This window comes from Anguilla anguilla, chromosome 16 (genome assembly GCF_013347855.1).
Source record: "Anguilla anguilla isolate fAngAng1 chromosome 16, fAngAng1.pri, whole genome shotgun sequence".
NCBI lineage: Eukaryota > Metazoa > Chordata > Actinopteri > Anguilliformes > Anguillidae > Anguilla > Anguilla anguilla.
In genome coordinates, this window is record NC_049216.1 from 17290253 (window position 1) to 17311295 (window position 21043).

General features: G+C 54.1%; 1 protein-coding gene across 8 annotated transcripts in view; it reads right to left on the minus strand.

Annotated features, from left to right (window-relative positions):
- LOC118215229 (neogenin) overlaps positions 1–21043 on the minus strand; it is a 163077-nt gene that overhangs the window by 80200 nt on the left and 61834 nt on the right. For all 8 annotated transcript variants that reach the window (XM_035395785.1, XM_035395784.1, XM_035395786.1 and 5 more), the window contains exon 2: positions 17616–17933. In XM_035395785.1, coding sequence (XP_035251676.1) covers positions 17616–17933 — 318 coding nt within the window. The remainder of the gene's footprint in view (positions 1–17615; positions 17934–21043) is intronic.

Sequence of the window (21043 nt, forward strand, 5' to 3'; positions counted from 1 at the left end):
GCTCCGAGGTTCCCCTCACAGTGCCTGAAAATGGGGCCCTGTCCAGAGGTGTCCCTCACAGTACCTGGAAACAGAGCCCTGCTCCTGTCTGTTCACAAGGAGAGCACACAGCAAGATCACGCGAAACGTGCGGAAATTCACCAAAATACATTTCCAGCACAGCGCAATTCAACCTCCCTCGAGGGGTGGGGAGGAAGGGGGGGGGGCGTGTTTGTTCTGCGAGCTGCGGAGGGGAGGGGGCGGGGGAACGTTTAATTTACCCCTCAGAGTTCCACTCATTCCACGGTGCCACAGCACCGCTCCCAGAAAACAAATCAAAACTAAATTACGTGCAATCCATCTAGACAAAGCAGAGACAGATAAGGCCGTGCGACTGGCAGTTGGGCATTGTAATATCAATCTGGCCTCCCCAGCGGCCCGGCAGATGAGCTGGGTAATATCAATCTTCACTCCTTTGACGGACGGGCGGACGGGCGCTTCCCGGGGGCACAGAGGAGGGCCCCCAGCGGGGAGCACGACGGCACCATTGTTTACGGACGGGAACGCGAAACGCGAATGCGAAACGCTGCGGGCCGGTTGCCAGAGAAACCGTAGGACCCGGAACGCATGTGCCAACGTTCACGAGAAGGCGTTTCGCGAAAAATCATGAAAACTAAATTACAGAGCAAAGGCAAATAGATTTTGAAATGGTCAATTAACCACTCGCTGTTTTGTCAAAAACACCCTTTACAACAAACAGAATAAAACCAGCTTTATGCAAATGGCTTCCCGGGGTTCCAGACATCTCGAGAGCGGGCCCTCGGCAAACAGCTGACGAGTGGAAAGTCCTTTAAAAACATCTCACTCAGGCTGGGGAAGAGAGGCTCTCCATTTTATTTGGATGGGTTTTCTTCCGCCCTATTTGAGGCTTTCTCTGGGTTCATATGGACTGAATTAAATCAGAAACATGCAAGGGCGGGTTGAACAAGTTACCAACAAACAGCCTCTCCCTCAGAAGAAAACACTGTACTAAACATTTACAAACTGTATTTATGTGTATAACTGGATATAAACACATATGCATACACAAACATAAGAGAGAGAACAATAGCTGTTGTACATTCAGAAATGATGTAAACGCTGCATCGTGACAAGATCCACAAGATGAGAATTTTTAGTTTAAATATGGTTTGCCTGCAACATGAACGTATCTATACCTCAGCAGAAATGCCGCAGGTTAAATTAGATTACCTCCTATGTGTCCACTGTGCCAGAGTGATATCAGGTGAGATCAGTGCTAGATCAAACTTTTCTCCGATGTGATATAGTGTCTAATCAACCAGGCAATATACTGCAGACTGGTTTATTGATGGACACAATATTCCATCCTCGTATAAGCACCACGGTTATAAATCAGCGATGCATTTTCAGTACCCTTTCTTTAACGAAGCGAGTAAGAGCTGGGGGCTGAGGCACACACAACGGTAACCAGTCAACTCCCCAACCTTCTAACTGCACCCGACCCAGCCACCCACCCACCACTTTGGAAGTGGCATTTTCATTATGGGTAATCGAGTTTACAGTGAAACAATGCTAATTGCATTAAGTTTAACCGAGTTAAACAGTTCTTATTTTACCCCGCGGAACTTGGCTTGTTCTTCGCCCGTTTCGTGCTCTGACCTTCCTCGGAGGTCGTTGCCAGGGGAGACGGCATCGCCACGGGAACCGTGCGACTGCATTGCAGGGGGCACTGATAACAAGTGCTCACAGGACCCGGTATCCCGTTATCAGGCCGGGGGGAAGGGGGATGGGGGGGGGGGCTTTATGGGGGCTCCTTGGCAACGCACAACAGGGAACACTTGGGCAGCCAGCGGGGTCGGCCAGCGAGACCGCCTGTCAATCACCGACGCTCCGGTCGCCACACAAGACAAAGCCCCACAGACGCAGACCGGGGCCATTGTGGAGCATGTCCCACCCCCCCATACCCCCCCCCCCCTCGCCTTTTTATCAACACCTTCTCTTTACGGAGCGCTGCCCCGCTGCTGCAACAGGCGGCCAGACAAACCAACGCGCCGCGCGGCCCTGCGGATGATGGATGGGCTGAGCGAAGTGTGAAGAGGAATAACCGATCGCAATCCCGACCCCCACCACCCCCCAACCCCACCCCCCGCGGCCAAACTTCCCCCTCTCCTGTCACTGCCTGCCGCGAGGCTGCCTGCCTCTTATCAGGAGGCCTGTGCATCTGCAGATCCTATCTGTCACCTCCACCAAGGCGCCGGCTGCACCCGACAACTCCGCCACGATTGAGAAGATGTTAACACATGAGCGGGGGGGCGGGAGGGAGGAAAAGAGAGGGGGGGGGGGGCGGGAACCTGCACGCCGAGTAACACATTTATATGAAAATGATCGCAGGGACCGGTGTGGGGGGGCTGCTAAGTGGGACAGCCCTGGCGAGAGATTAGGGGGTGATTGAGCTGCGCGTGTACAGGGGTGGACTGTCCCACCCCACAGACCAGCCGGACAAACACAGGAAGCGGCCGGTAGACCCCGGCGCTCCGGTTCGTACGCAGCCTATCCGTACGCGCACCGCCATCACCTGGTGGCCAGTCCGACCTCACTTCCTGTAAAGGGGCTGTGCACATCGCCATGGAGACTGACCCGTGTCACTGAGACCGATCGCATCGGCGAGACAGGAAGAGCCTATTGGCCACCGCCCCCTCAGGCCGCAGCCTGCTCTACACCCAGCTCACACCACACTTATTAAGGATGGTTAGGAACACACACCACGCCTTTCAGCAAGTACTGCATTACACATTCACGGATGGGGGAGGGAGAGACGAAAAAAAAACCCCTACAAACAGATTTATGTGCTGATGAGTCGAAAATGAAGTGTGACTGCACTATCTGGGGAAGGAACGGCAGCGAAACACAGGTATTCACTGCCATACGGGGGAGGAGGGGGAGGAAAATGGAAAAGGGGGGGTGAAGGGAGGAAGAGGTAGAGGGGAAAAAGAGGACAGCGGAATGAGATAAGAGCACGAGAGAAAGAAAGGAGCACAGCAAGATGCAGTCAGACTCAGACAAAGAGAGACACAAAGAGAGAGAGACAGTGAGTGGTGGAGCACAGAGGAGAAACATACACACAGAAAAACCGAACAGGAGAAACGGACAAAAAAAAAGCAATAACGCGATGTACCAAATCCGCCAAAATTAAATTAAACGTAATTACATTTTTTTCAATTATTTATTTCTCCAACTATTTATTTCTTCATTTAGTCCATGGCATTTGCTAACATGTTAATGGGTGCTGTCAGTCACAATCCCTGCAGGTAGTGTCAGATCCCACTGGCTAACAGAAGAAGAGCTTGATTAAGTATGCTGAAAATGGAAAGAAATGGGAATATGTACAGTTCATTTATTGAGGATTTTGAAAAGGCTAATCATCATGCTTGCCAATCAGTTTAATGGCTGTGTTGTGTTGACGAGATCCTGATGCATTTTAAGCTGAGAGTTTAGGGCAGATTTGTGTTCTTTAATAAGACAGCCCGCTGAGGAAGTGTACCAGTGAGGCTCACAAACATTTCAAATTCGAGTAAATCTTTTCTGCGACCACCTCTCATGAACACGCTAATGCATGCTAAAATGCTAATGCATGCAAATATGCAATTATCATGATGTCTCTTCTGAAGGCCGCTCTACATTATCTGCCCTAAAGTTGGAGGGAAAAAAAATTTCATAAAGAAATAAAATACAGAAAACATCCTAATGTATTTATACATTTCACCTTTTAATCTATTTATTTATTCTGAAAATAAATTGATAAATAATTCACAATGATTTTTTCAATTCATTTTTATTTTTTTTTTTTATTTAAGGTCTGGGCCGCCGGGTGAAATTTTCAAAAAGCACAGGCAGCGAAAATTATGAAAAGGCATCTGATCCCACACAGAAGGCACTTCAGAGGAGAATAAAAACAAAAATTTAACGAAATAAAAATTAGAACCAATGCGCAATCAAATCGGTTGCTTTTACCCAACCTGCACTGCACACGACATCCTCACGGGATTCAAACAGTCAGTTTGACCGTGAGCTCAGACGGCGTGGCTGCATAACGCACTTCAGAAGTCCTTTTCCATTTGCTCTGGAGGGACACTGACAGCCCAATTCACGCTATCTGGTGATGTGCGAAATCGAAGCCGGGTCCCGGAGAGACAGCCCTGAGGACAATGGGGCTGAAACCAGCTCCTGTAATTCCATATGAGACAGGAAGTGCTCCCTCCCTCAGAGCTCCACTCCCGAAACACGGCAGGCCTGTAGCCGTTAGCAACAAGAGCCAGATTCGTGTGCGCAGGGTGAGCCTATTACAAACGCAAACTTGGCGCCAACATCAAATCTCACACTTAAAGTGGAACTGTTTTAGTAAGTTTCAGTGATTTTTTAAAACGATAAATGGCAATGTAAGACACCCCAGCCATTAAAACTGCAAGAACACATGTTCAGGGCAAAATAAGCCAAAACAAAAACAGCTTGCAGCCACGTTGTTTGATGTCTATTGATGACATCAGAGGAATGGTTCTGCTGTATGCCTCCTTAAGAAACGAAAGGGCATTCATTGTGCTGACTCCTGTGTGTCAAAACAGCTTTTACAGCAGCAAAGCTTCACTTTCAGAAACTTCCCACTTTTAGTTCATGTCTTTTTATGGTTTGCAATGCCATGATTTATGCTTTTATATGAATGTCAGCTTTATGAATCTTATGTCAATTGTGGTTCCAGGTTTGCGTGAGAACACAATTTTATTGATGTTCCCATTTATGTAGCTAACTAGCAAGACAGATGAGAACATTCAGAAAGTGAGAACACGGCTGCAGTCAATGCAATGCATGGTGAGTTAGCTTCCAAAAAGAGAAGTGGGGGGGGGTTGGTGATGTGTGGATGGACTCCTGGCGGGAGGCAGAAAGCTATATACTGAAAAAAAGCGAAGTCTCTCGTCTGCCTCCTCCCCCTTGCACATCTCCCAGCATGCCCCAGCCCGCGCTGATAACAGGGGTGTAGGAGCCCGCGCGGCTCTCTCTCTATCAGCCTCCATCACCCCTTATCTCCGCGCCCTGACTACAGCTCCACCCCGACAGCCCTGCTGACACCTCCGCCAGCCAGCCAATCACTGCGCGGCGCACGGAGAGGAGGCCCGCTCCCTCCCAGGGGCCCTTGCACCGAGAGTTCAGGGCGGCGGACGGATGCCAGGAAGCACTTTCAGCTCCACTCAACCCCACGAACGCGTCTCCCAACCCCCCCCCAACATGCCAGCCTTCAATTTAACGCTTCTGCCACACAACGGATTCAATTTAATCAGGTCCAAGCAGGTTTTGACAGGTCTGTAAAAGACTTTATTTCATATGGAAATGGCATCAGAGGCTTGTTCTATTCCCAGTTTTATTTACCAGTCACATGCACCCCCCCCCCACCCCCATAGTTGGCAGTGAAAAAAAGAGGAATGTTGTCACATAGCAACGGTACCGTCCTGGTTCATTAGCTCTGCGTGACAAAAGTCAGAGGCCAAACCTGAATGACAGCAATAACAGAGATGCAAATGAGCCTCCCTGTCACAGGGCAGCAGATACAATTAAACTGCGCTTTGTTCAAAATATTTCATCTGCCAGCAGTAAAAACAAAAAGAAAAACTCATTAGACCAATTTGTTAAAAATAGATGGAGATAAAAATATCAACCCCAAATAAATGAGAAAACACAGGGAACTCAAATGTTTTTTCTGAACAAGGCGCAGTTCTGCGATTGTGTTGCTTTGGGGACTTGCTGAGGGCACTCAAGGAGCTCCTAAAACACATCCTGCAGTCAGTCTGAGAGACAGAAGAGTCACTTCTGGAGGGGGGGAAAAAAATAAAAATACCACACCAAATTTCACAAGACCGCCCCCCTCTTACCTCCATTTCCAACCCATCTCTCACAGGAGAAAAAGCGCTCCACATACTGCTATTTCTCTAATACCAGGCCTGTGCTGTGTATTCCTCAATGTGAAGGTTCTGTCACAGGAGAGCATTGAGACCCCCCCTCCCCACTCCCCCCCCAGGCCTGTGTGTACTTCCACCTTTCTTTCTGCAGATGTGTAGGCATGGCTCCATAAAGCTCCTTCAGTCTGTATAGAGTCCATACCCTACCCCACCCAACCCCCTCCCTCCAAAAAAAGAAAAAAGAAGAAAGAAAACCTCAGCTTTCACACAAAGGCCTTTCACATCTGGCTGCTGTTAGATGGAGATCTCAGGGAAACGGCCTGCCGCTCAGCTGTGTACAGTGAGCTCGGCTGTGCTAGCGCGCAGCAGGAGCGCTGTGGCACAGGGGCGGCCTGCGCTCTGCAGGAGCGCTGAGAGGGTCAGAGAAGCAAAGCTCCCCGAGCCCACCGGAGTGGCCAGCGCTCAGACGTGCCTCAGCGCCTGGCTGAAAACCGGTAAATACCGGCTTTGTGCTTGTCCGGTCGTACCGTTCTTTTAAAGGCTGGCAGGGTGAAGGTTGTGAACTTGTACCTCCGTGAGGCAAAACCGTGTGAAACACAAACCACGCACGTGGACGTTAAAGCCTTCCAGCGCGCGGCCACACAAGAGCCTCTATTGTGCGGGAGCCGGTAGTGAGCGAGGTGGGGAGTAGAGCGGACCCAACTGAGCCCAGGCAGCTGCCACGCCACCCTTCCTGAAAGGAGGGGGAAGGTGGCTGTCGCACTGAAAGCAGGGGGAAGGTGGCTGTCGCACTGAGAGCAGGGGGAAGGTGGCGGCCGCACTGAAAGCAGGGGGAAGGTGGCTGTCGCACTGAAAGCAGGGGGAAGGTGGCTGTCGCACTGAAAGCAGGGGGAAGGTGGCTGTCGCACTGAAAGGAGGGGGAAGGTGGCGGCCTCACTGAAAGCAGGGGGAAGGTGGCGGACGCACTGAAAGGAGGGGGAAGGTGGCTGTCGCACTGAAAGCAGGGGGAAGGTGGCTGTCGCACTGATAGCAGGGGGAAGGTGGCGGCCGCACTGAAAGCAGGGGGAAGGTGGCTGTCGCACTGAGAGCAGGGGGAAGGTGGCGGACGCACTGAAAGCAGGGGGAAGGTGGCTGTCGCACTGAAAGCAGGGGGAAGGTGGCTGTCGCACTGAAAGCAGGGGGAAGGTGGCTGTCGCACTGAAAGCAGGGGGAAGGTGGCTGTCGCACGGAAAGCAGGGGGAAGGTGGCTGTCGCACTGAAAGCAGGGGGAAGGTGGCTGTCGCACTGAAAGCAGGGGGAAGGTGGCGGCCGCGCTGAAAGCAGGGGGAAGGTGGCTGTCGCACTGAGAGCAGGGGGAAGGTGGCTGTCGCACTGAAAGCAGGGGGAAGGTGGCTGTCGCACTGAAAGCAGGGGGAAGGTGGCTGTCGCGCTGAAAGCAGGGGGAAGGTGGCTGTCGCACTGAGAGCAGAGGGGTAAGATGGCGGCCGCACCGCCGTTGGTGGAGGAAATCTCTGAATTGCTGACAGCAAAGGAAATGTAATCACAAAGTGGGTCTGGAAACTATTCTCACGCTGCCAAAACACAGCCTCCGCCACTCAGACGGCCCAGAGCCCTTCCCTTATCCGAGGGAGCCCGCGGGTCGCGCTCGCTAACACATTACACCGCCGGCAGGACTCTCAACCACAAGAAATTGGGAGCTTAACACGGGGGGGGCTCAACATACAGCAAGTTACGCTGTGAGGTTAACACATATAACCCCTCCGTAATGGAGGTTTGATCAACATCTCTTAAAATCGCACAGTGAGAGAGGCAGGCGGAGTTAACTCCAATCCAGATCAGCCTCAGTACAAAGGCTGGGGCCAAAGGGCACTGTGGGAAATTAAACGAGAGGCCAAAAATAGAGGACACATCTGAACAATGATGCAGAGGGAATGAAGCTCGCCTTCCTGTCAGCCGGCTGATGAAACCAGGGAAGAGAGCATCTTTATTGGAAACAACTTCTCATCAAGACACAGCGTTGTTTTGCTTCCTGTAATGAGAAGTGGACACGATCTGCTACATTTTCATTCCTTTCCTCCCTTTCACTTTCAGTTAAACTCCACCTGCCTGTCAGATGGAAAACAGATTCTGAGGCTATTTGCCCAAGGACACTTAGAAGAAAATTGCATCCGCATAAAACATCCCTCGAATGTCAATTAGGGGAGAAAATTCATTATAAAATAAGTTTTGCCCTTCAAAAAGACAAACGAGGAAAAAGAAACTTTGCCATTTCGACTGCCCTAGCATCTCATTCGATGGGTTCAGGTTTCTGCACCAAGGGAGAAAAGGAGCGTCTCAGAAACTTGGGGTCGGAAGAGCGAAAATGTGCCAGGATGCAGACTGCAGAAGCAGCTCCAGTTTTTCCACACTTTACTGAAAGCAGAATCGAGCTGAAGTGCGTCAATCAGGCAGACGAGCTCGCTTTCAGGCGCTTTCAGGTGCGCTGGAGGTGCTCGTCTCCCCCGCCCCCGCCCCTCTGCCGGCGAGGCTGCGTTTGAAGCCGTGCCGCTCTCCCCTCCGGGGCCTGGGAGATGCGACGGCGCGCAGACGCGCACTTCAAAAGGGGCCGGCTCTCATTCCAGTTAAAAGGCTCTGCGGACCACGTCCGGGCCTCCGGAACCCGGGCCTGTCTGCGCGACACCGGAGCGCCCTTTCGGACACCCCCCGCCCCGGCGGGGAAGATGAAAGCCACCGCGGCTTCGCCCCGGCAGAACCACCTCGTCATCCTCGTCTCCCTCCCGCTGAAGGAGCGAGGCGGAGGTGTGGAGGTGCGGAGGTGCGGAGCGCGTTTGAGTGTGGAAACAGAGAGTTTGAGCGACACACTCAGGCACAGCGCTTCCTTTATTATGCAGATTCAGCTCCGCAGACGCGTTTGGATTACAATATCACTTTCCCCCCCGCCCACGCGCTGACAGCCACGGGAGGGGTGAGGCTTCGCCGAGCCCGAAACGGGCGGGCCCGTCACATGGTGTCACTGACACCAATCACAGAGTTTGACTACGCCGAGCAGTCTTCAGAGGAGCTAATGCAAGTCCGCGATCAACAGCCCGGGGTACCTCGGGTGATTTGACGCTCCGCAGCCTGTTGCCAGATGGGGGGCGGAGCCAAAAAGAAACAAAATGGTGGGAGAAGCTGGAGCTGACAAAGCATCTTCATCAGGAACACGAACCGCGGAAAACCCGCCGCGGTCAAACCGGCACCGTGCTCAGCGAACGCCTTCCATCGACCGCTGAATCTGCCTGTCGTTAGGAGGGGGCCGGCTCCAGTGGCGGCTGCAGTCGCGTGAAGGACGGCTCTGCAGCTTGCCTGCAGAGGGGCCCCCGGATTGGTCGGTTTCCTTCCCTCTCATTTTGAATGCATTAGGCGCTGCCGCGGATGAGCCGGGGAAGGCGGCGGGGGACAGGGGCGCCCAATCCCGAATCATTATGCGCAGACACGACTCAAATTCAATTGGCTTATCCTCGCCAATCTCTGGGTGATCCCACGCCGCTCCGTGCGCTACAGTTAAAATTCATTTGGCTTCGTCGCTTCGCTGAAATTTCCGCCGTTAAAAAACATTCAATGTTTCCATTAGGTTTCGGACTAAGGAGTGGAACGTGTGTAATTATCAACGTGCTGATTACACGCAACCGCCTCATTTCAGCTTATTCATCCCCCCCCCCACCAGAAACAGAGATAAGCAAACATTTCTGCATCGCCTCAGAGGAAACAGAAAGCACAAAAAGCGCAACGCTAAATACTGTCTCACACCAGACACTGGCAGCTGAGGCCATGCCCAAGCAGGCCTGTAGGTGGTACAGGAGCAGGGAAGGGACTTCTCTCTCTCTCTCTGGCAGACTCGGTGTAAGGGCCCATACACAGCACACAATGGGTCTGAGAAAGCTATAAGAACATTGAACTGGGCCTGAACACAGCGATGTGCAGAGACTGTGCTGCCAGGAACGGCCCCTGTGCTCTGAGCCTTGACTACAGCAGACTCTGAGAGGGCTCCGGACGCTCGCCCCACTGCAGACTGACCACAGCCCCAGAGCTACAGCAGACTCTGAGAGGGCTCCGGACGCTCCGGACGCTCGCCCCAGTGCAGACTGACCACAGCCCCAGAGCTACAGCAGACTCTGAGAGGGCTCCGGACGCTCCGGACGCTCGCCCCAGTGCAGACTGACCACAGCCCCAGAGCTACAGCAGACTCTGAGAGGGCTCCGTTCGCTCCGGACGCTCGCCCCACTGCAGACTGACCACAGCCCCAGAGCTACAGCAGACTCTGAGAGGGCTCCGGACGCTCCGGACGCTCGCCCCAGTGCAGACTGACCACAGCCCCAGAGCTACAGCAGACTCTGAGAGGGCTCCGGACGCTCCGGACGCTCGCCCCAGTGCAGACTGACCACAGCCCCAGAGCTACAGCAGACTCTGAGAGGGCTCCGGACGCTCCGGACGCTCGCCCCAGTGCAGACTGACCACAGCCCCAGAGCTACAGCAGACTCTGAGAGGGCTCCGGACGCTCCGGACGCTCGCCCCAGTGCAGACTGACCACAGCCCCAGAGCTACAGCAGACTCTGAGAGGGCTCCGGACGCTCCGGACGCTCGCCCCAGTGCAGACTGACCACAGCCCCAGAGCTACAGCAGACTCTGAGAGGGCTCCGGACGCTCCGGACGCTCGCCCCAGTGCAGACTGACCACAGCCCCAGAGCTACAGCAGACTCTGAGAGGGCTCCGGACGCTCCGGACGCTCGCCCCAGTGCAGACTGACCACAGCCCCAGAGCTACAGCAGACTCTGAGAGGGCTCCGGACGCTCCGGACGCTCGCCCCAGTGCAGACTGACCACAGCCCCAGAGCTACAGCAGACTCTGAGAGGGCTCCGGACGCTCCGGACGCTCGCCCCAGTGCAGACTGACCACAGCCCCAGAGCTACAGCAGACTCTGAGAGGGCTCCGGACGCTCCGGACGCTCGCCCCAGTGCAGACTGACCACAGCCCCAGAGCTACAGCAGACTCTGAGAGGGCTCCGGACGCTCCGGACGCTCGCCCCAGTGCAGACTGACCACAGCCCCAGAGCTACAGCAGACTCTGAGAGGGCTCCGGACGCTCCGGACGCTCGCCCCACTGCAGACTGACCACAGCCCCAGAGCTACAGCAGACTCTGAGAGGGCTCCGGACGCTCCGGACGCTCGCCCCAGTGCAGACTGACCACAGCCCCAGAGCTACAGCAGACTCTGAGAGGGCTCCGGACGCTCCGGACGCTCGCCCCAGTGCAGACTGACCACAGCCCCAGAGCTACAGCAGACTCTGAGAGGGCTCCGGACGCTCCGGACGCTCGCCCCAGTGCAGACTGACCACAGCCCCAGAGCTACAGCAGACTCTGAGAGGGCTCCGGACGCTCCGGACGCTCGCCCCACTGCAGACTGACCACAGCCCCAGAGCTACAGCAGACTCTGAGAGGGCTCCGGACGCTCCGGACGCTCGCCCCAGTGCAGACTGACCACAGCCCCAGAGCTACAGCAGACTCTGAGAGGACTCCGGACGCTCACCCCAGTGCAGACTGACCACAGCCCCAGAGCTACAGCAGACTGAGAGGACTCCGGACGCTCCGGACGCTCGCCCCAGGGCACTCTGGGAATGACCCTCTGTCCGGGAAGCGCTGCTTACAGCTCAAAAACACGACACAAACACAAAGCGCACATTCAGACGTGGGACTGTTTAAATTCACAATGTAACACACTAGTACACAAAGAGATTAAAAATGCTCCACACCAAGACATTGTAACCCTACTGTTTGTCAGAAAATATAAACACACGCCCACCCGTGTGCCTGTGAGCCAGACAGACCACACACATTCTCACTTCCGCGCGCACACACACGCACGCACGCAGCACAGGCTCCAACAGGCACTCTGAAAGCAGTGTAGCATAATGTTCAGGGGACTGGGACCTGGGTATCAAACAGGTTGCAGGTTCCATACCCAGGAGGGGCACAGCCATCATGCTCTTCAGCAAAACACTTCAGATGAATGAATGCTTCAGTAAACATGCAGCTTTTATAAATGGACTGCATGCAAAAGAATGTAAGCCCCTCTGGATAAGAGCTTCTGTTAAACAGAAAATTCTCTTATTTTTAAGCAAGGCGTGAGCATGTGCACACACACACACACACACACTTGGCAGAGGCACTGCACTCGGTCTCCAGACCCCCAGAGGTGCGGGTAGCTTCAGCCCAGCATGCGGGCCTCTCTGCTTGGCACAGATAGCGTTCAGCCCCGTTCAGCCCAACCTCACAGCCACACATCCGCACGCTCAGCAGGAGCGGCCCTCGAACCGACAGCCTCAGAGAGCTGTGAATCAGGCCATTCAGTCCCAGCAGCTGAGCGCATCAGGCCCCCATCCTGCCCTCTCTCAGCCCCAGCGCCCTGGAGACGGGTCCCTCTCTCAGCTCCAGAGCCCTGGAGACGGGTCTGCGGGCCGGGCTTCTAACGCTTGTGTGCAAAAAATGCAGTTTACTCTTCTGCTTTGTCTTTTAAATCGATGCAGAAATGGCCCGGGCGTGCGGGGGAGCGGGTCTGCAGCCTGATTGGCTGGAGACGGTGAGGTCGGCGGGGCGCCGTGGCGGTGTGAAGCACAGCGCTGATTGATTGAGAGGGCCAGTGACAGCCCGGGGAATAGCCGAGGGCTGCGCTGGAGCGGAGGGGGAGGGGCCTGGGGAACGCAGCCGCGGACACTCCCCCTCCGGCGCTGCGAGGGGAACAGCAGAGCCGATGCGATTAGCGCCGCGCCCCGCCGTGTCCACACCGTGGATCGCGTCCAAGCAGGAAAGGCACCAGCTGTTCACCTGACAGGGAGCACGCGCGACAACGCTCGCACAGCAACAGTCTCTACCTGCAGCGAAGCCCCTCCCAGCTCGCACAGCAACACTCTCTACCAGCCCCTCCCACCTCGCCCAGCAACACTCTCTACCAGCCCCTCCCACCTCGCACAGCAACACTCTCTACCTGCAGCGAAGCCCCTCCCACCTCGCCCAGCAACACTCTCAACCTGCAGCGAAGCCCCTCCCACCTCGCACAGCAACACTCTCTACCTGCAGGGAAGCCCCTCCCACCTCCCACAGCAACACTCTCTACCTGCAGCGAAGCCCCTCCCACCTCGCACAGCAACACTCTCTACCTGCAGGGAAGCCCCTCCCACCTCGCACAGCAACACTCTCTACCTGCAGGGAAGCCCCTCCCACCTCGCACAGCAACACTCTCTACCTGCAGGGAAGCCCCTCCCACCTCGCACAGCAACACTCTCTACCTGCAGCGAAGCCCCTCCCACCTCGCACAGCAACACTCTCTACCTGCAGGGAAGCCCCTCCCACCTCGCACAGCAACACTCTCTACCTGCAGCGAAGCCCCTCCCACCTCGCACAGCAACACTCTCTACCTGCAGCGAAGCCCCTCCCACCTCGCACAGCAACACTCTCTACCTGCAGCGAAGCCCCTCCCACCTCGCACAGCAACACTCTCCACCTGCAGCGAAGCCCCTCCCACCTCGCACAGCAACACTCTCTACCTGCAGGGAAGCCCCTCCCACCTCGCACAGCAACACTCTCTACCTGCAGGGAAGCCCCTCCCACCTCGCACAGCAACACTCTCCACCTGCAGCGAAGCCCCTCCCACCTCGCACAGCAACACTCTCTACCTGCAGGGAAGCCCCTCCCACCTCGCACAGCAACACTCTCTACCTGCAGCGAAGCCCCTCCCAGCTCGCCAAGCAACACTCTCTACCTGCAGGGAAGCCCCTCCCAGCCCGGCTGGCTGACATGGGGAGGCGGGGCGATGATGACATCACCCTTCAGAGCGCATTTGCGCCTCACAAACCTCGTTGTGAGCCATGCAGCGGGGCCCTCGCCCAGAGAGAACAGAAGTGAAACACACTGTTAAATGGGAACGGGGGGCAGGGGGAATTTAGGGAAGCGTGCCCACAGAGAAAGCATTCAGCCTGTTGCCCAGCGACGGGATGCATCTGCCAAATGTGAAGAAATACACAGCAGAAGGCCTCAGTGGGCATCATCACTCAGGAGCAGGATGACCGTCGGGGGGGGGGGGGCTCAGCTGTACAGCAGTGTGCATGGGGGAGGGGGGGTCTCACCATTACCTGGCTCGCAAAACCAGGGGCACCCGACTGTAAGATCCCTGAAATAATTACCCAATAAGACAGGCAAGTCCTGAAGTGTGAAATTGTCCCCTGGACTTTTAATGTCTGATACCAAATTCAGCTGAAAGACTTAATCTGCCTACTCAATTATTTAGAGAAGATGCAGAACTATGGGAGCTCTGTGCACAAGCAGCCATTGTGCTGCCGACCGGCTACTTTCTGAAGGGCTTAATTAGCTGAAAATGAAACGCTTTCGTTTGAACCGATAGATAAACGACGGTGTCTACTCACTTACTGTCAAAAACGCACACCCAGCCAGATTCTCAATGCAGACAATTAAATTCTTTTGAATAAAAATGGGTTCACATAAATCATGCTGAATTATTCCACCGCAGAAAACCGCACAGACTCAGAAACAGCAGAATATGGTGCCACTAAATGTGATTATTTATGAGTTCTCCATCTGAATTTGCATGTGCCGGAGGAGGGGAGGGAGGGGGGAAAAAGCATTGCAGGAGGAGAATAAAAAGCCGCTCTGACCTCTTGCTCAGAGCCATCGCTCGGAAGCGAAAGCCAACCGCTTAGAGGGTCTGACCGTCACTGCCTGGCGGCGGGAGAAGGTTATGCAAATCGGGGTCGTCCTCGTATCAGGTGGGCCCCACGCCAGTAATCAGCCCCCCCCCCTTACCGCCATCACGCATGCGTGCACTCCAGTAGTCCCGCGAGGGGCGGGGTTGAGAGAGCAGCGAGCGGAGCGGGACGGGGAGAGACAGGATTCTCATTAACCAGCACCTCCGCGCGACGCCGTCTGAATACCGATAGCGGCTCCTCACGCAGCGCGGCGCGCGCTGGGATCATCCCGCTCGGACACAGCCTTCGCCAAAGACAGACGGCGGGAGGGGGAGGGGTGGGGGCTTCATTAGGAGGCGCAGGGGCTCGGCTGGCTTGTACCTCGGTTTGTGGGGGAGGTGGGGCGGGGGGGTTAGGGGAAAGGACACGCTTTTCTCCCATCAATCACTGATATTACACCTCAATTTGTCGTGTGCCGGGCTTGCTATCGCCGCGACATCACAGAGGTCGAATCAACGCAGCGATTTCCAGCACATTTGGAGTGTAATGGCCCGCTCGCAAGCCGCCGCAATTAACCTTTTTATTACCTGGGCGCCGGCGGGCGGGAAACCGATAATTGCGAGTTGCAGTCGCACCAGCGCGGGGCTGGGGGGGGGGGGGGGGGGGGGGGGCGCTGAGGCCGGACGCTGAGAAACGTCCCTCGCCCCCGCCCTCCCAGCAGCCCCCAGGTCTGCGGATCGATCCTGGCCAGCACCGCCGTCATCCATAATTCCACAGCCCTTTAGACCGCACTCCCGCGCGGTTCACTGAAGGGGGTTCGCGAGCAGGTCCCCGCTCTGGAGGAAGGCAGAACACGCAGGTTCCGGGGGCTTCCATCTGCGCGGGAGCGGCTGGGAGCTGTTTACCGCTCCTTTCCGCATCATCGGTTTTCAATTATTCTCACGTCTAATGTGCACCTGAAGCCAAGGCGTGAACACGGCTGCATGTGCTTCAGAGAGATAAGCCCCGCCTCTCAGTCAACGAGCGAGCGAGCGAGAGACAGAGAGAGAGAGAGAGAGAGATACAGACAGAGAGAGACAGAGAATGCGAGACAGGGGAGAGAGAGATACAGAGACAGAGAGAGAGAGAGAGAGATACAGAATGCGAGACAGAGGGAGAGAGACAGGGAGAGAGAGATACAGAGACAGAGAGAAAGAGAGAGAGAGATACAGAATGCGAGACAGAGGGAGAGAGACAGGGAGAGAGAATGAGAGAACTAGACAGAGAGGAACAGAAATAGAGAGAATGACAGAGATATAGGGGGAGGGAAACAGAGAGAACAAAAGACAGACAGCTCTTAAGAGACTGAGGACGCCATTTCCTGGCCTCCTGGACAAAGAGAGAGTAAATTGCTCGCGTGGCGGGGAGCTGGGTTCTACCTAAGCGTGAGGAGCAGGGAGGTCAGGAGAACTCCTCTAATGACTCCTCACTGCATCAGTCACTCAGGCACAGGTACAGAGGCACAGAGGTACAGCGTGGGGCCAGGGGAATCACCAGCAGCGCAGCACACAGACACCAAGCAGGGGAGCTCCCACCGCTGCCTGCACACGGAGCCCCTGCACCGACCCAGACCTCCGCAGACCCGCCATGGCCACCATGTTTCACATGAAGTTGGGTGGGTGGGCAAACTTTTCATCTCCACAGCCAAAAGACAGATATGCAGATAAATATAATAAGCCATTAATTTCTCAGAGCTTAATTAATTGTTTCTTATCAGCGTTGGCTTATGCGTCATGGGGGACACTGCAGACGTGCGGCTCGGTGAGATGCAGAGATTTCAGCCAGGAGAGGAGCAAGCCTGTTGGCAGAGAAGGCTGGACCCACGAGGCTGGAGCTGGAAATGGCTTCCAGGGCCTTGGGCTGTGGAATCATAATTGCATTCTCCATCCCCTCCGAAGGTAAAGCGAGTTTCAGGCTGAAACCCAACCCGCAGTTCAGGATAACGCCTTCCGCACTCAGAGCCACAGGAAATGAGCACTTCTCCTCTTGCGAGTGGTGAAATGCGTCTGAACCTTTCTCTCCCGTCGCTTTCACACCTGTGCTGTGACATCACCGAGAGCACTCCATCGGTGGTTTTGTGATAGGCAGGGACCGCAGCGATGGTAAACAGGGCCATGAACCCTGTCCTCACATGATAGGAGTGTCAGATCTCTCCAGAGACCCGGAATAAAGGGACATGCTTTCATCTCTGACCATATTCCTCTCTGACATCAAAGGAGCTCTACAGCAGGCCTGTTATTGTGGTGTGAGTGTGCATGGGCCCAGGCATGTGTGTGTGTGTGTATGTGCACTTTTCTGTTTGCTTCTCAGTGTTTGTGTATAGTATATGTGTGTGTGTGGCTCTGTGTGTGCAAGTGTGTATAGCTCAGTCTGTTGTATAGCTCAGTCTGTTGTGTAGCTCTGTGTGTGTCTAGCTCTGTGTGTGTGTAGCTGAGTGCGTGTGTAGCTCTGTGTGTGTCTAGCTCTGTGTGTGTGTAGCTCAGTGCGTGTGTAGCTCTGTGAGGAGTGCGTGTGTAGCTCTGTGAGTAGCTCAATGCGTGTGTAGCTCTCTGTGCATGTGTAGCTGAGTGCGTGTGTAGCTCTGTGAGTAGCTGAGTGCGTGTGTAGCTGAGTGCGTGTGTAGCTCTGTGCATGTGTAGCTGAGTGCGTGTGTAGCTCTGTGAGTAGCTGAGTGCGTGTGTAGCTCTGTGTGCATGTGTAGCTGAGTGCGTGTGTAGCTCTGTGAGTAGCTGAGTGCGTGTGTGAGCAGCCCTGTGTGTCTGTGCGTGTAGCTGAGTGCGTGTGTGAGCAGCCCTGTGTGTCTGTGCGTGTAGCTGAGTGCGTGTGTGAGCAGCCTTGTGTGTCGGTGCGTGTAGCTGAGTGCGTGCGTGTGTGGGTGCGCAGGGTTGCCGGGCCTACCTGCCACAGTGAGGCGGGCGGTGCGGCTGATGATGGTGCCCAGGCTCTCGATGGAGGCCACGCACTGGTACACGCCCTCGTCGGGCTTGTTGTGCTTGGAGTGCACCACGCTGGCGATGAGCAGCGAGCCGTCGGGCAGCAGCTGGCGCCGCTCGTCGGAGGCCAGGTCCAGGAAGGTGCCGTCCTTCTTCCACTCCACCCGCGCGGGGCTGTCGCTCAGCGCCGAGCAGTTCAGCAGGGCGGGGGAGCCCCGCACCGCCAGGGTGTCCACCGGCTCCACCGAAAACCAGAAGGGGGTGAAATGCCTCACGGCCGAGCCTGCAGGGGGGGAAAGAGCGACCCGGTCAAACTCAAGAGCATCACAGACACACAAACGCTCCACGCACGCGTATGACCACCAGTGGTCACATTCACGCAGGGTTCTGCATTTTTAACACAGAGAAAAAATAGCCAAAACTGAGGGGGAAAAAAATACACTGTGTTCAATAAACACAAATATTCTGAGGTCTTTTTTTAAAGATTACAACAGCTAATGACCCAGACTTGAACCACAACTAAATAATTTCTCCTGTTTCTTTGAGCCAATCGTCTTTCAGTGTCTGACATTTGTGCTGTTTATTGATCATCACATTCACACAGCCATTGGAAGCATGGTGAGATTCAAAGAGAAAGCACTTAATTGGAAAGAAAAGTCAAAAACAAGATGTCATGCTCTACCTAGCTTGTTCAACATGAGTAAATTAAAACACAAATCGCTCCTAGGTTTTTTTTATATTATTAGCCTGCGTGCCAAAAATTTGTTTTGATCAGAACGCCAAATTGTTGTATCTCCTTTCATCCCACTAATCTGTCACAAGTATCATAATAAAATAATGAATCACACACATTTACTGCGTTATTACTGGAACATAATGGCAAAAATAGCTATTTTTAGCAGAATGTAGGCTAAGTGAATTAGTGTAAAACACAGATTTTGAAATCATCATTTTGAAACCATCAGCTAGCGCGAGCACAGACTAGGAGAGGAAGTGGCCTTCTGTCTCAGAGGTTTCAGGCTCAAATCCCAAGCAGGGCTCTAAGGCAAGGTACTTAGGCTAATCTGAATCACTTCAGTAAATAGCAGTTTTTACAGTTTTAAGTGCATTGTATACAAAAGCGTCCACAGATTATAGAACAATTTGTCACATTCCAATGTAAAGCAGGAATTGGGTGCAAGAAATCTCATGGCATAATGTTTTAACGGTAAATATTTCTTCCCAACAACAAATAAAGACACGTCCACTGCTAGTGATGAGAGGCTTTATAAAGCCTAAAAAGGCTATGATGTTCTCTCAATGATTGAATTTCAGTAAATTACTTGATTTGGCCAACTCTTTTTGTGCACCCTCCCTTTCCTGCTCAGTTTGGAATGACCAATCACAATTCATCAGCGCCCAATACCTCGACATCCACTATCAACTCAGGAGAGCACGGACGAGCGTGTGCTCTCCTCCAGTGTACACAATGTGAAGCATTGCTTTCGATTGGCTCACAGATGTAGAAGGAAGGTGGCACCACCCATTATGTGGGTGTGTGAAAGCTCACTCCCTAGTCACTACCTATACCTGGATACAAATGCAGAATTAAGAATTAGAAGATTAGAATTTACTGCTGAAACGGATTAACTTGAGCAAAGGCGATAATTCTAATAATGCAGCAATAATTCATATCCAAGACGCAGTCTGCCCTGTGAGATTCCCACTCCCTCTCTGGGTCTACTGCTAGCATCAACAGTACTTCAACCCAGATTCTCACCAGAACTACAACTCCCACCTACCCTCAGGATATAAACTAGAGGCATCTGCATCACACCTTCCAGGATAATCAGAGAGAAGACTTAAAAGCAATCAGAGAGCTTCTCTCACAATACATGTAAATGACAAGCCCAAGATTGTAATCTTATTGCATAAAGTTAAACTTCACAAGGAGAACAATGCAGAAGCGAAAGTCTACGTCCCTGTAATGGCTTTGAATTTGACCTCATAAAAGGACCTCTAGCTAAATCCTCTAGCTGTCATGTCTGCGCACACATCATTTAAATAATAACAGCAATTAGCCATGCTGCCGGGAACTCAGAGGAAAAAAACAATTAGGACTACAGGTCTTCTTCCTAATGCAGCAGATAACAGGCTGGATGGCTTATTGTCTGGATTAGAAACACGGCTGTGAGCAAACACTCTGTGCCACCATCAGAAGACATCCATCCCAATGACACGGCAGACAGCAAAGTGCTGTGTGAACAGGAGGACCTGAGGAGCCTTGTCCGTGCTAATGACACTGGCACAAGGCTAACGTTGCCCCTGCCCCCCCCCCCCCCCCCAAACCTCCGAGCAAACCCTCATCTTCTCCGCTTGCACAGACACAGGGAAGCCCACAGTGTGTTTCCGTGGACAGCAGCTCCACAGTAAGAGCTGTGTCTGTCCAATGCATGTAGACTTGGCATCAGCCCAGCACTATGATCTGAAGGCGCTTGTCTCCAATACAAAAAGGCAGCAGGAGCCTCGTGTGAATGCGCACGCGGCCGCGTTCGGCCACCTCCAGCTCCGCCGCAGTCAGGAGGCGGGTGACCTCAGCGGGATGACGGGACACATTTGCCGCACCGCGCGAGGCGCAGCTGAGGGCAGATTCGAGTGCGGTCCCCTCGCCCCCGCCCATCCACGGGCTCTATCTGAACCGATTAGCCAGAGCTGACAGGGCAGGACTGTGGAAAGCTACGGAGCAGCTGCTATTGTTGGCCGTAGCAGCGGGTGTCCACTCGGTCGTGCTAAAATAAGATAACGTGACTCATTGTTGGGAATACGGGCCTGGCTCGGGTCCGCCTTGGACCCGGCGGCGTTGCGGCAGTGGCTCGGCTCCACGGAGCGCTCAGCACGTGGATGCGATTACGGAAGGAAGGAGATAATGTTGCCCCTGAGTGGAGAGAGAACCGACTTGCCCGCTGTTCCCTCGCGTGTAAAGGCGATGATTGTTCTGGTCTGTGAAAGCGCTTTTGGAACAGAACTTTGGACAGCAAATAAAAAAAGCAGTGAGCAGAAAAATGGAGAAGCTTAATTAGTGTAACCAAGGTGACCAGGGAAACTAACGCGCGTCGCAAAGCCCGCTGGCCGAGAAGGAGGAAGCCATCACCAACATCAATCGATGTCCTCGCCGGTCCTCTGGGACCACGGCCGGATCGAGCACGACCCAACGCTCGAGCAGCTTGTGCGTTTGGCCAGGGTGCGACGGGCAGACGGAGAAGCTCTTCTTCCCGATCGTGTAAGAAACGGCCTGCAGGACATCGACACAATTAGTCCTTTACTCATTACCGTCTTTAGCAGTGTGCAGGTGGGAAACAGCACTGAGTCAGGTGCTGAGGAGCAACAGTTCAGGTGCAGGTGCAGGCCCAGAAC